General features: G+C 46.5%; 1 protein-coding gene across 1 annotated transcript in view; it reads left to right on the top strand.

The window, feature by feature from the left end:
* Positions 1–11,784, top strand: part of LOC132572077 (neurogenic locus notch homolog protein 3-like) — a 115,411-nt gene extending 103,627 nt beyond the window's left edge. Inside the window, exons 27-34 of the mRNA XM_060238866.1 lie at positions 902–1,050; positions 5,442–5,658; positions 6,532–6,616; positions 6,863–7,025; positions 7,251–7,555; positions 7,895–8,042; positions 8,907–9,004; positions 9,216–11,784. Of these exons, the coding sequence (XP_060094849.1) occupies positions 902–1,050; positions 5,442–5,658; positions 6,532–6,616; positions 6,863–7,025; positions 7,251–7,555; positions 7,895–8,042; positions 8,907–9,004; positions 9,216–10,454 (2,404 nt within the window). The 3' untranslated portion in view covers positions 10,455–11,784. The remainder of the gene's footprint in view (positions 1–901; positions 1,051–5,441; positions 5,659–6,531; positions 6,617–6,862; positions 7,026–7,250; positions 7,556–7,894; positions 8,043–8,906; positions 9,005–9,215) is intronic.
* Positions 11,785–13,983: the final 2,199 nt, after the last annotated feature.

A 13,983-nucleotide genomic window follows, 5' to 3' on the forward strand; every position in this document is an offset into this window, starting at 1 on the left:
AGATGATTAGCCATCAGTAGAGGCTGGAAAGCCTGAAATCAAAGCCAAACAACAAAGGCAGCAACATGTCAAAATTGGAGAATGAGGGTGAGAGTGTACAGGGCAATAAATGTGGTCTGTTAATTGCTGTATTGTTCCTCCAGACTGGGTTAAACTGAGAACATGTTTTTCCCAGGTGTGTTCCTGTCCACCTCACACCCCTGAGAAAAACATGTTCTCAGTTTACCCCAGACTGGAGGAGCAATACAGCAATTAACAGACTGCATTTAATTGCCTTGTGACGTTCTCCTCATTCTCCAATTCTGACATGTTGCTGCCTTTGTTGTTTTCCCACCCAAATACTATCCAGACCAAATGTTCTTTCAATTTGTTAATTTCGTTATTTTGCCATTGGATTCTAACTTTATACCATTTTGCATTCTTAACCACTGCCCATCAGCTATATGTAACACTGCTCACTGTACCCCATTTCATTGTCTGATGAAGTCTGCCTGCACACGAAAGCATACATACTGAATAAAACTTTGTTGGTTTTAAAGGTGCTACTGGACTCCTACTTTGTTCTCTACAATGCAGCTGCCCACCTGCATCAAGCCACTGGATTGTGAGCATAGTTAGAATAAATGGGATGCCTGTAATAAGTTAAGAAAGACTTAGCATCCGTTTTGTAAAGGGAAGTCATGCCTCACAAGTACAATGGAACCCTTAAAGCTATTGATGAATTTGGGAAAAGTAATCTTTATGATGTGCTTTTTAAAAGATGCCCTTCAGAATGCCTACTAAATATCCCCTGTGCAGTGGGAGCTGAATGGGAAATGCTGGTTTTGTAGAGGGGAGCCAGCCACCCCTGCCTTGCCCTAGAGGAAGCTTTAGTGCTATATAACATTTGCTTCCCCCCCAGGTCTGTGGTTACTTTGGAGATTGATAACCGCCTCTGCTACCAGGCGTCAGACAAGTGCTTCCCCGATGCAGTCAGTGCGGCTGACTACCTTGCTGCCCTGTCAGCTGTCGAGCGCCTGGAGTTCCCGTACCCTCTCAAGTCTGTGAAAGGTGAAAGTCCTCTCTTGTGGGTGGGTGGGGCAAGTCATGAAAGCAGTATCTTTACAAGGGGTTCTCAGGGTTTTGCCTACTATGCTTTCCACAGATGGCACATTGCAAATCTAATTTTAGAGATTTTCTCATCTTGTTGGAGGTGGAGTCTGTGCCTGCCGCTCTGTGGCATGGGCTTTCTTCCGTAACTTGTTGTTAGACCTGTCGTTCTGTTGGCTTGTTTTTCTCCTCCAGTCTTGCCTGCTTCTAAGATTCCGAAACACCCCAAGTGCTGTTCCCAAGGTAGTCCCGAGGGCGCTTGCAAAGCACTAACTACTGTGCAGGCCTCAACTGGAAACTGTGTGGTCCTACAGCATAATCCTCTCTCTCTCATGGCCCAGGCTTGAGATGCAGGCAGAGGTCCGTTTCTCCACTGAGGACTCTTGCTGTGTTCCTCAGTAGTAGTAGCAACTGAATCTACTGCTCCCTCACTGCCAAGGTCCCGGATGTGTCACTCCCAGCAACAATCAGATCAGATTTATTTAAGACAAAATTTAAAATTAAAAGCCAGTCAGATAGCAAGGACCTTCAATGAACAAGGACTAGGATTAAGAATGGGCAAGAACTGGGAAAATGTGGTTTGGTTCATGGCATGCCTGGTTTATGAACTGCAAACAATCACAACCTTTTAGCCACCAAATGAACTGGTTTTATTTGTAAGGTTTGTGATATGGTAGTTTCCTTCCCCCAGCGTGCTAGAGACTCACATGGGATCTCCAGTTGACTCTCCTCCTCTCCAGTTGACTGTCCTGCAAGTTTGGTGAGGATTGAATTTACAGAGTTATGATCCCTCAAAGAAGATGCCCCCAGGAAACTGCTTTCTAGGGAAATGGCAGGTGGGCATTTTGACAGGCATAGGTTCAGGACTGTATAGAACAGATTCTGTGCAAGCAAGAGACATGAAAGTCACAGGGGACCTCCCCAAGATGCTCCTCTAAATGCCCTCCAAGTTATGTTGCTTTGATGTTTGGTAAACATTTTGATTGCATGGAGGCAGTCTGGAAATATATCCATTTGTGAATTGCTGTGAACAATTTGAAAGCTTGTGGAAAGTTTGTGCCGGTTGACCTGCCATGAACTTCAGTTAGCGAACCACAAACTGACCAAAATTCATCCCGAATTTTAGTTTGTGAGCCAGTTCACGCCAATCCCTGTCTAGGACTACCAAACTGAAAAATAATGCAAACAATAACAAAGCAAATGAAAGATGTTGGAAATGTAAAAATCATGAAGGTTCTTTCTACCATAAGTGGTGGACTTGTGAAAGAGCAAAAAAGTATTGGCAGATGATTCAACAAGAAATTTCTAAGATCTTGGGATATGAATTTAAGAAAGTTGCAGAGACTTTTCTGTTGGGATTACAAATGGAAAAATTTCCAAAAGAAGATAGAACTTTAATCTGGTACTTCTCTCAGCTGCTAGGATATTATATGCGCAGTTGCGGAAGCAAGAAAAAATACCAGAGAAATGGGATTGGATTGTAAAAGTTATGACATGGCGTGAAACGGACAAATTAACAAGAACTTTAAGAGACTATGATTTAGAAGTTTTTAAGATGGAGTGGAAAAAGTTCAGAAGATATGTAGAAAAAGACTGGAAAATAAAAGGACATTGGACAATTTTTGATAATGATTACGTTTTAGAAAAAAGAAGAGTACTAATTTTTGTTTTTATTAGTTAAGGGTACCTTTAAATATTAGTATTTTCAGTTTATTTCAATTTGAAGTGGCTCAGGGCAGCTCACAACATATAAGATCTAACAAATTTTAGATTTAAAATACATCAAGTTACAGCAGTTAAAACAATAAAATAATAAAACATATAAAACAAGCGACCTATCAGAATACTACACTACAACCTTCTATAGAGTTTCCAATGCCAGTTAGTTATACGCCAGCCGGAAGAGGGCTGTCTTACAGGCCCTGTGGAACTGGCCAAGGTCCCGGCAGGGCCCTCACCTCTTCCGGCAGCTGGTTCCACCAGTAAGGAGCCGTTACAGAAAAGGCCCTGTCCCTGGTGGATTCCTTTGGCCTGGGGATAACAAGCAGATTTTGGAAGCCCGATCTCAGTACTCTCTGGGGGACATGTGGGGAGAGACGGTCCCTAAGGTAGGCAGGTCCTAGGCCATATAGGGCTTTAAAGGTAATAACCAGCACCTTGTATCGGACTCGGTATATTATTGGCAGCCAGTGCAGTGCAGTGCTCCTATCTTGGGAGCCCTAATAACAGCCGGGCAGCGGCATTCTGCACTAACTGCAACTTCCGGGTTCAGCACAGGGGCAACCCCATGTAGAGGGCATTACAGTAGTCCAACCTCGAGGTGACCATTGCATGAATCACTGTTGCTAGATCATCATGCTCCAGGAAAGGAGCCAACTGCCTCGCCCGCCTAAGATGGAAAAATGCGGACTTGGCAGTGGCTGCTATTTGAGCCTCCATCGTTAGGGAAGGCTCCAATAGTACCCCCAAACTTTTGACCTTGTGCGCCGCCATCAGCGGCGCACTGTCAAAAACTGGCAGGGGGATTTCCCCTCCCAGGCCATGACAGCCCAAGCAAAGGACCTTTTAAGTAAATAACACTGGCGGGGGTCAAGTAAAGGGGAGGGGCAGGTAGAAAGTAATATATGAGATAGAAGTTATAAATGATTCAAGAAATATAATTTGTTACCATATGTTACCAAATAAAATTGTTTTAACACAACAGAAAGCAAACAAAAGAACTGTCTGGGATACATTAGACTGATAGGATATGGGTAGGATTTACCCCACTGTGGCTAGGAGGGTGTCAGAGCTTGGGGGCTTATCAGCAGGGAAAGAGCTCTGTTATCTTCTAAAAGGGCTCAATCTATAAACTGAACCAGTTTTCATTCCCAAAATTAAATTGTTGGTTCACAGAAGGAAATCATATTGCCACGCCTTAAAAGCAGGAACGGTACAAATTCTGATCAATAGGACCTTCAAAATCTACCTCGGGTGTATAGCTCCTTTCAGAAGCCCGTACACTCTCTTCATCTCCTATAAAACTACTGTTATGGAGGGGAAATTTTGAAAAATGCCACTCTTCTGTCTGCTTTGAGAATTACTTCATATTCTGCTAGGGGAGCCATTGCCTCAGCTGCCTTTTCTACAAATGCTCCTCCAGTTGAGATATGTAGGACAGCTCCCTGGCCATCCTCCTCAGTTTTCATGAGACGTTAAGACTCCTGTGCTTCTGCTTAATCTGCCTTTGGCAGACATGTCCTCCAACAGGTTTTAACTCAGGCTTCCTCCTGGGAATTATAGAATTATAGAGTTGGAAGGGACTTCCAGGGTCATCTAGTCCAGCCCCCTGCATGATGCAGGAAATTCACAAATACCTCCCCACATACATGCCCAGTGACACCTGCTCTACACCCAGAAAATAGCAAAAAAGAGAAAACCTAGCAAACTGACCTGGAGAAACATTGCTACCTGACCCAAAGTGGCAAACAGCATTTCCTTGGGAGTGTAAGAAAGAGCCATGAGAACTAAACATGGATGCAACCCTTCCTGCTCTCCTTCTCATGATGATGATGAAGAAAAGAAGAGACTGGATTTATACCCCATCCTTTACTACCCAAAGGAGTCTCAAAGCAGCTTACAATCTCCTTTCCCTTCCCCTCCCCACAGCAGACACCCTGTGAGGTAGGTGGAACTGAGAGAGTTCTGACAGAAACTGCTCTTGGGAGGAACAGCTCTGTGACCGACTCAGGGTCACATCAGCAGGCGCAAGTGAAGGAGTGGGGAATCAAACCTGGTTCTCCAAGATAAGAGTCTGCACACTTAACCACTACACCAGACTGGCTCCCTGCCCAAGACAGTTTTTCAGAATGAATTCAAGAGTACCTTCCTATGCTGATGGGAGAACAACCCTGTGAAGGTGTCTTCTCATCAGTGGATTGGGAAGTGTCCTTTTCCTCCTGTTTTATAGCTGTCTGAGACTACTGGGTGTTCAGATACGCAGTTATTTTAAAACTTCTTTATCTGCCTTTAACTTAACACCTCTTGTTTTCTATAACAGTTCTTACGGGGTTCTGTCTACTGTTTCACCAAGTTTTTTCTTCAGTGTTTAAACCTTAATAGCTTGGCAGGCCACAAACTACGGGGTCTGCCTTCAGATGCCTTTGCAATTAAATAGATGTGTGCCCAGTCTGTGGAATTAGTAGGGCATAACCCATTCAAGAATACCTTCCAATTCAATTCACAGATGAGAAGAAACCTTCATGGTGAATCCAGTGGTAGATTCCACCACCCTGAATAAAATATGGGATATCTCGTGAAATTTTTATAGCAAGTGGCTGACATGCTTGAATTTGATGATGTTGTTCCTACAGGTGAAAGACTGCCCCCTGGGGATGATTCTGTCAAACTGGTGCCATTGCTGGTGGTGGCAGCTTTGATTCTCCTGGTGATCCTTGTGCTGGGTGTGTTGGTGGCACGGCGCAAAAGAGAACACAGCACCCTTTGGTTTCCTGAGGGTTTCGGCCTAAAGAAAGAGAGTAGCAACAAGAACCGGCGTGAACCTGTGGGCCAGGATGCCTTGGGCATGAAGTAAGGAGCACTTATACACTGGGGTGCTGCCCAAAATCTATCCTCAGAAACTCAGTTGGTTTGCATCTACTTTGAAAAGGGACTGTGGCAGAGTGGGTGAGCTTCTGCTTTGCATGTGGAAGGTCCCAGGTTCAATTCCTGGCATCTTTGGTTAAAAGGATGAGGTAGTCGTTGATGTGGCTGTCAGTGATGTACTGTCAGTACTTACAATATTTTAGCACCAAGGGTCTGATTTAGTATAAGGTAACACCCAATGTTCAGAGAACAAGCAGCCACAGAGTTCTTTTATTGTATTTCCAGTAGTACTGCTTCATTTAGGAAACAGAGAACTGTTTCTATTGAGTCCCCAATACTCCAAATAACGAGATCCTTTGTTGTTTCAAATAGATTCATTTATTTCGCGCTAAGATGAAGCGATTACTGACAATTCAGTGAGAAGAACAAAGCAATGAAGCAAAGCAGGGGCTTTATAGATGGATGCCAGCCATTGCTAAATGGCGGCCAATATTCAAAGTTAGGGTTACAGGGTTACCATAATAATGTAAATTTACTACAAAGCTTCTCCCACATACTTGGGAACTGATAAGGATAGTGGGAACCGGGAGATGTCACACCTCACATTCTTCTAGTAGACGTAACACAGAGATCAGCAATAAACAAATCAAACTGCCATCCTTCCAGGGCCACTAGGGTTGTAAATACCAAAGGGAGTTGAGAAGGAGGGAAGGGAGGCTAGATGAGCGAGAGGGAAAAAGAGACACAATGAGGGACTTGACAGTTTCCCTGAGTAGAATGATACAAGGGTTGTAGAGCAAGTTTCCTCAGGGTATGTTCTGAACTGCTAAGGCTTCATTCTGTATCCTTCCCCTGCAGGAATATTGGCAAAGAGGAGAACCTAATAGGGGATAACTCAGAAGACTGGATAGAAGCAGAGTGTCCAGAGGCCAAACGACTAAAGGTACTTCTTGTTTTCACCTGGGCTGAAAACACGAATCACAAAAGGATTCCAATTCATCTTTGGACCTGACCCACTTCTTTCTTCCTGCGTATTCAAGTTAATGCACTAGTTTTTCTCCTATTCCCTTCGCATGCTGTCTTGGACTTGACTCTTGCGGTATCCCTCAGCAATGTGCAAGTAATTCAATGCAGCAGGTGAACAGAGGTCTCTTCATGGCAACGGTGTGTCTGTATTCTTTCCTACCAGGTGGAAGAACCAGCCATAGACTGTGAAGACCCAGTGGATTGCCGTCAATGGACACAGCATCACTTGGTGGCAGCAGACATCCGCATGCCACCCTCTATGGCCCTGACACCACCTCAGGGCGAGTTTGATACAGACTGCATGGATGTCAATGTCCGTGGGCCAGGTAAGTGGGAACGAGGGATGTTATACAAACTCCAGTTTGTAGTACAGTCAGTGTATACTGGGGAATGTGATCTCTGTGGATGGCATCTAACAGGTTTGGCTTCCTTTCTCATTGAAGAAGTTCAGCATGAATTGCTCCAGGTTAGATATGTAATAGTGTGAGAAGAGGAGGGCGGGTCTCTGTTTTTTTCTCTCGGTCTCTTATTGATATCTCATTTTTTTCCAGATGGTTTCACCCCTCTTATGTTGGCCTCATTTTGTGGTGGCGGCATGGAGAATGATCTGGCTGAGGAAGAAGAAACAGATGACTCCTCTGCCAATATAATCTCTGACCTAATCTGCCAGGGCGCTAACCTGAGTGCCCAGACTGATCGCACAGGCGAGACTGCGCTGCATTTGGCTGCCAGATACGCACGAGCAGATGCTGCCAAGCGTTTGCTTGATGCTGGTGCTGATACCAACGCGCAAGACAACACAGGGCGCACCCCGCTGCATGCTGCGGTGACTGCGGATGCCCAGGGAGTTTTCCAGGTGAACTGTCCAGCTCTGCTTCATTTCCATATTACGTGGATCACCTTTTTCACTACTTTTGCCTTTCTTTGCTAAAACCTCAGAGCTGTTTTCTGTGTCACCCATCTGTTTGATGCTGTGGGCCCCACAGAAAAGTAGCGGCTATACTTCCCACTGAGACTATAGCTGAGAAAATCTGAATTGTAGTGGGGCTTATAACACTGGTGTGTGTGTGTGTGTGTGTGTGTGTGTGTGCGCATGGGTGTGTGTGTGTGTGTGTGTGTGCGTGTGTGTGTGTGCGCATATCCTTGAGGGATATTTTAGCATTTCTCCTGTCTAATGACTCACTACTGTTACCAGATCTTGATCCGGAATCGATCAACAGACTTGGATGCCCGAATGGGGGATGGTTCAACTGCTTTGATCCTGGCAGCCAGGCTGGCTGTAGAGGGCATGGTGGAGGAACTGATTGCATGCCATGCTGATGTCAATGCTGTAGATGAGTTGGGTATGTAAACTGACTTATTCCAGAGGCTGGGTGGCAGTCAGTTTCACTCATTTTGCTTGGGTATTCTCTATTAATATCTTCCACCATAGGTTTTCGGGAGACTTCTTCTTAACTAGATTTGCCCTAGCTAACTTCTGTCACATTGACTCCAAACCAAAAAATTTTCTCAAGTAAAGAACTTTTGTCGTTTAAGCACAAAGTTCCTGCCTTCCCCTTCCTGCTGCAGCCCATTGATCTCCCCAGAATGCTGCTGATGGGGGTGTGGACTCTTGGGAACAGCATGACAGGCAACTTGGGAGCCTGCAGCCAAAGGAGAATTGATGGGATTTACCCTGCTTTTCCAGCAGTGGAAAATTCAATCTGGATCCAACCCTACATTCCCACTTTAGCAGAAGGAAGCTACTTATCCGCTCTTTCTTTGATGTGTTTTGATGACGATGAGGGCCCTGCTTGGCCACAGTTGCTGTGGTTGCTGGGCAACGAGTGCTCCCCAACAGGATGGAGGCAGGGGAACATGGCAGTTGCTCCTGCTACAGAAATATATTGATATTTAGGCTTCAGTGAATTGGATATGATTCTGGGCTAGGAGGCCATAGTGTGCAGGAACCTTTGGGGGCTCCTGGGAACTTCATAACTGCTTGGGGTGCTGGATATCTGTCTCAGAAGAACAGCCATTCATTTTGGTGGGAGGGCGAGTCTACTCCAGAGGAGGCCTAAGGTTGATGGGAGGTATGAACTGGCATGATCATGGGGAGGCAGGTGGTAATTTAAGACTGAGAAGCGTTAGGAGGTTAGAAGGCTTCTGGTGGGACTTGAAACTAATCATCAAGGGAGAAATCATGGTGTTTTCTCTCTCTCTCTCAGGTAAATCAGCCCTGCACTGGGCGGCAGCAGTCAATAATGTAGAGGCCACAATTGCACTGTTGAAGAATGGGGCCAACAAGGATATGCAGGATAGCAAAGTAAGTTTTTGATTGCATTCATTTCCTTCACACAACCCCTATAGCCTGCTTATTCCTGCACTCAGCAGCTTCTTTCTATGGTTGTAAGTGCATCCTTGCCAGCCCTAATCGGTAAGGTTTAGGAAAGAAGGGAAAAGCCGCTCAAGCTGTCACTGCCCCTTCTTTTGAGCTCCTGCTGTATTTGCCTATCAATCTCTCCTTTTTGTGATAGGAGGAAACGCCACTGTTCCTGGCAGCCCGGGAAGGCAGCTATGAGGCAGCCAAAATCTTGCTGGATCACTTTGCTAACCGTGAGATCACTGACCACATGGATCGGCTGCCGCGTGATGTAGCTCAGGAGCGCCTGCACCATGACATTGTCCGGCTTCTGGATGACTACAACACTGTGCGCAGCCCACAGGGGACGCTGCCTTCTAGCCACACCCTCTCCCCTCTCATGTGCCCTCCCAATAGCTTCTTACCCAGTCTCAAGGCCACACCCCAGGGCAAGAAGAGCCGACGGCCTTGTGCCAAGAATGTGACAGCAGGCAGCAGTACCAGCCTGGCACGAGAGAGCAAAGAGGCCAAGGCACGTGGCAAGAAGCTCAATCTGGAGTGCCAAGGTGCTCTCTTGGAGAGCTCTGTCACTCTGTCCCCTGTTGACTCACTGGACTCCCCATATGTGCCCAACCCTGCCTCACCTGGAGTCTTCCACACAGCCAGTGCCTCATTGTCAGTGCCCTCCACTCCCATGGTCCATGGCATGATGGAGGCACCCTTTGCTGTCAGTTTGGCACGCCTAAGTGATCTAGGAGATGGCACTCTTCTCTCCATGAACCGCCTCTCGGTGCCACCTGGCCGTATGGGGCTCAGCCTGGGGATGGTAAGCCCTGTGGCGATGCCTTTTGACTGGCATGCCCGTGTGCCCACTTCTCAGTGTCAACCAATCATTGGAGTAGTGCACCCTGCTGCCTCCCATCCTAACCTTCACCAGCCAGGCCAGGCCTTCCCACCAGGTCTTCTTCTGCCTAGCCATATGGCGATGGGGCACAGCTCCCAGGGGCTGCCAAACCCACCTCCTGCATCAACCAAGGAGCCAACCCAACCCATGCCACCACCAGCAACTGCCATACGTACCAACCAACCAGTCTCATCCCCAGAGGGCCAGGGGGCAGCACGTGCAGGGCCTCCACAGTACTTAAAGGCAGCAGGGGTGGAGGATTACCCAACCCCACCTTCTCAACATAGTTACACGCAGGGGCAGGATGCAACACCCAAACACTTCCTCCACCCACCTAGTGAGCACCCCTACCTGACTCCCTCACCAGAGTCCCCAGAGCAGTGGAGCAGCCCTTCCCCTCACTCCTTGTCTGATTGGTCTGAGTCTACACCCAGCCCTTCAGTCTTAGGACCCAGCCACACCCAGCTTCCTGTGGCTGAGCCATCCACTAAGCTGCAGGTGTTCGCATGAGAAGCTGGATGGTGGAGCAGATCCCATGGGCCTGTGTCCCTCTGTGGCCCCCATTGGGGCCTGTGCCTGCCTCAGGGGATCTGTTGTTCCCCACTTCGTGTTTTTTATAAGGAAAAACTTAAGTGTAAAAAGATTTTTTTTAAAAAAAATCGGTCTGTTCTGGGAGGGGAAAGGCATGGCCTCCCCACTTCCTCACTGTCGCTGAGCCCAGGCTGCCTTTCTGCTCCCATCGCCTAGTGCCATGGCAACTAGGTTTCTGGGAGGTTCTTTTTTTAAAAGAAAAAAAAGTAAACCCCTTTTGTATAAACTCTGCAGTTACTCAAAATGCTTTATTTTTTACAATTATTCATTGTCATGCTTTGTTGTGCTACTCCTCTTGGAGGATCTTCAGTGGTGAAGACTGAAGAGAGAACTGCATCCCTCGCTCACCCCTCTGCACGGTGCTGCATCTTGGACTGAGCTCCTGCCTGCCCTTCACCATGTTGGGGGTGGGATTCTGCTCACTGTATTTGTGTACTGGGTACACAGCATTAGCCCAGACTGACACTGCCATGCAGAGGGCAGAACCCCAAACTTGCCCCACCCCCCCCCCCACCCCACACTCCTCTTCCATACTTGGCACTTCATCACATTCCATGTTAATTTATTCATTTCAAATTCTGCAGCATTCCCCCCTTCCCCCAATTTGCCTTGAAATCCTCCATTTGGAGAGCTGCTTCAGCTAATTCTAGCCACAGTTATGGGGATTTCCCAGTCTCCAGGGTATTCTGAGCCACTCTGCTTTTTATACCTGGCTCCTCATTATACCCCCTCCTTCCTCTAGTCCGAAACGGCCTTCAGCCTAAGTTAGAAGTTGTTTCTTGTCTGGCAAGTTCCTTGCCATGTGGTACTATGGGATCTTGGGGCAACCACCAACACCAAGTGTTTTGTTTTGACATGAAAGGTACTGAGTGAATACAAAATAATTCCTCCCTGAGACTTCCTGCCCAGCACTCAACTACCTATTTCCCTTCCTTCTCCCCCCCCCCCCCCCTGCCCCATGCCCTGTACATTCCAGCTGTTCCTGGCTGTAAATACTGCTGTTGGGAGCAGGGACTAGACGGGTCCTCAGTCTGGCGTGACCTGCTGCTCCCTCCTTCCCATGCTGTGTAGTATAGTGGGGAAATGGCCCTGGGTCAGTCACCCCTCTTCCATAGAAGGACCATTTCTAGCTCATTTTAAACCTTTTTTTTTTTTAATCCAGTGTATACCAAGTAGCTTTAAAGCAGCTGGGTGCTTTGTGTACAGAGTGGCTTGAGCCGCGGCATAATAAACATAGCCAATAAGGAAATGGTCTCCGCTTCCTCCATGTGTCATTTGTTTTATTTGATTGATTGATTCAAACACAGGGCTGGAGCTGTTACATGAAGAATATAAACAAATGTTCCATTAGACACAACTGCAATTCAAAAAGAGGTCACTGCCTTGGAACAAAAGCAGATTTGCTCAGATAGGTGGATAGGCCCATGCAATTTCTGTTGGTGGCCTGTTGTTCCTTTTCTTCAGACAGTCCTTTTGATAACATCTCTGACTTGCTATGAGAACTTAGAATCATAGAATTATAGAATTCGAAGGGACCTCCAGGACCATCTACTCCAACCCCCTGCACAATGCAGAAAACTCACAAACACCTCCCCCTAAATTCACAGGATCTTCATTGCTGTCAGATGGCTATCTAGCCTCTGTTTAAAAACCTCCAAGGAAGGAGAGCCCACCACCTCCCGAGGAAGCCTGTTCCACTGAGGAATCACTCTAACAATCAGGAAGTTCTTCCTAATGTTGAGCCGGAAACTCTTTTGATTTAATTTCAACCCATTGGTTCTGGACCTACCTTCTGGGGCAACAAAACAATTCCACACCATCCTCTAGATGATAGCCCTTCAAGTACTTGAAGATCGTGATCATATCACCTCTCAGCCGCCTCCTCTCCAGGCTAAACATCCCCAGCTCCTTCAACTTTTCCTTATAGGACTTGGTCTCCAGACCCCTCACCATCTTTGTCGCCCTCCTTTGGGCCCGTTCCAGCTTGTCTATATCCTTCTTAAAATGTGGTGCCCAAAACTGAACACAATACTCCAGGTGAGGTCTTACCAGAACAGAGTAAAGTGATACCATAACATCACGTGATCTGGACACTATACTTCTGTTGATACAACCCAAAATTGCATTTGCCTTTTTAGCCACCGCATCACACTGTTGACTCAGGTTCAGTGTATGATCCACTAAGACCCCTAGATCCTTTTCGCACATATATATATATATATATGCACACACACACACACACACTGTGGCTAATAGCCACTGATGGACCTCTGCTCCATATTTTTATCTAACCCCCTCTTGAAGCTGGCTATGCTTGTAGCTGCTACCACCTTTGGCAGTGAATTCCACATGTTAATCACCCTTTGGGTGAAGAAGTACTTCCTTTTATCCGTTCTAACCCGACTGCTCAGCAATTTCATCGAATCCCCACGAGTTCTTGTATTGTGAGAAACGAAAAAAAGGACTTGTTTCTCTACTTTCTCCATCCCATGCATAATCTTGTAAACCTCTTATCATGTCACCCTGCAGTCGACGTTTCTCCAAGCTAAAGAGCCCCAAGCGTTTTAACCTTTCTTCATAGGGAAAGTGTTCCAACCCTTTAATCATTCTAGCTGCCCTTTTCTGGACTTTTTCCAATGCTATAATATCCTTTTTGAGGTGCGGTGACCAGAATTGCACACAGTATTCCAATGAGACCGCACCATCGATTTATACAGGGGCATTATGATACTGGCTGATTTGTTTTCAATTCCCTTCCTAATAATTCCCAGCATGGTGTTGGCCTTTTTTATTGCAATTGCACACTGTCTTGACATTTTCAGTGAGTTATCTACCACGACCCCAAGATCTCTCTCTTGGTCAGTCTCTGCCAGTTCACACCCCATCAACTTGTATTTGTAGCTGGGATTTTTGGCCCCAATATGCATTACTTTGCACTTGGCCGCATTGAACCTCATCTGCCACATTGACGCCCACTCATCCAGCCTCAACAGATCCCTTTGGAGTTCCTCACAATCCTCTCTGGTTTTCACCATCCTGAACAATTTAGTGTCATCCGCAAACTTGACCACTTAATTGCTTACTCTCAACTCCAAATCATGAACAAGTTAAAGAGCATGGGACCCAGTACTGAGCCCTGCGGCACTCCACTGCTTACCGTCCTCCACTGCGAAGACTGCCCATTTATACTCGCTCTCTGCTTCCTATTAATTAGCCAGTTTTTGATCCACAAGAGGACCTGTCCTTTTACTCCATGACTCTCGAGCTTACTAAGGAGCCTTTGATGAGGAACTTTATCAAAAGCTTTCTGGAAGTCAAGGTGTAAACAATATCTATCGGGTCTCCTTTGTCCACATGTTTGTTCACCCCCTCAAAGAAATGTAACAGGTTAGTGAGTCAAGATCTTCCCTTACAGAACCCATGCTGAGTCTTCCTCAATAACCCGTGT

Source organism: Heteronotia binoei, chromosome 5, assembly GCF_032191835.1.
Source record: "Heteronotia binoei isolate CCM8104 ecotype False Entrance Well chromosome 5, APGP_CSIRO_Hbin_v1, whole genome shotgun sequence".
NCBI lineage: Eukaryota > Metazoa > Chordata > Lepidosauria > Squamata > Gekkonidae > Heteronotia > Heteronotia binoei.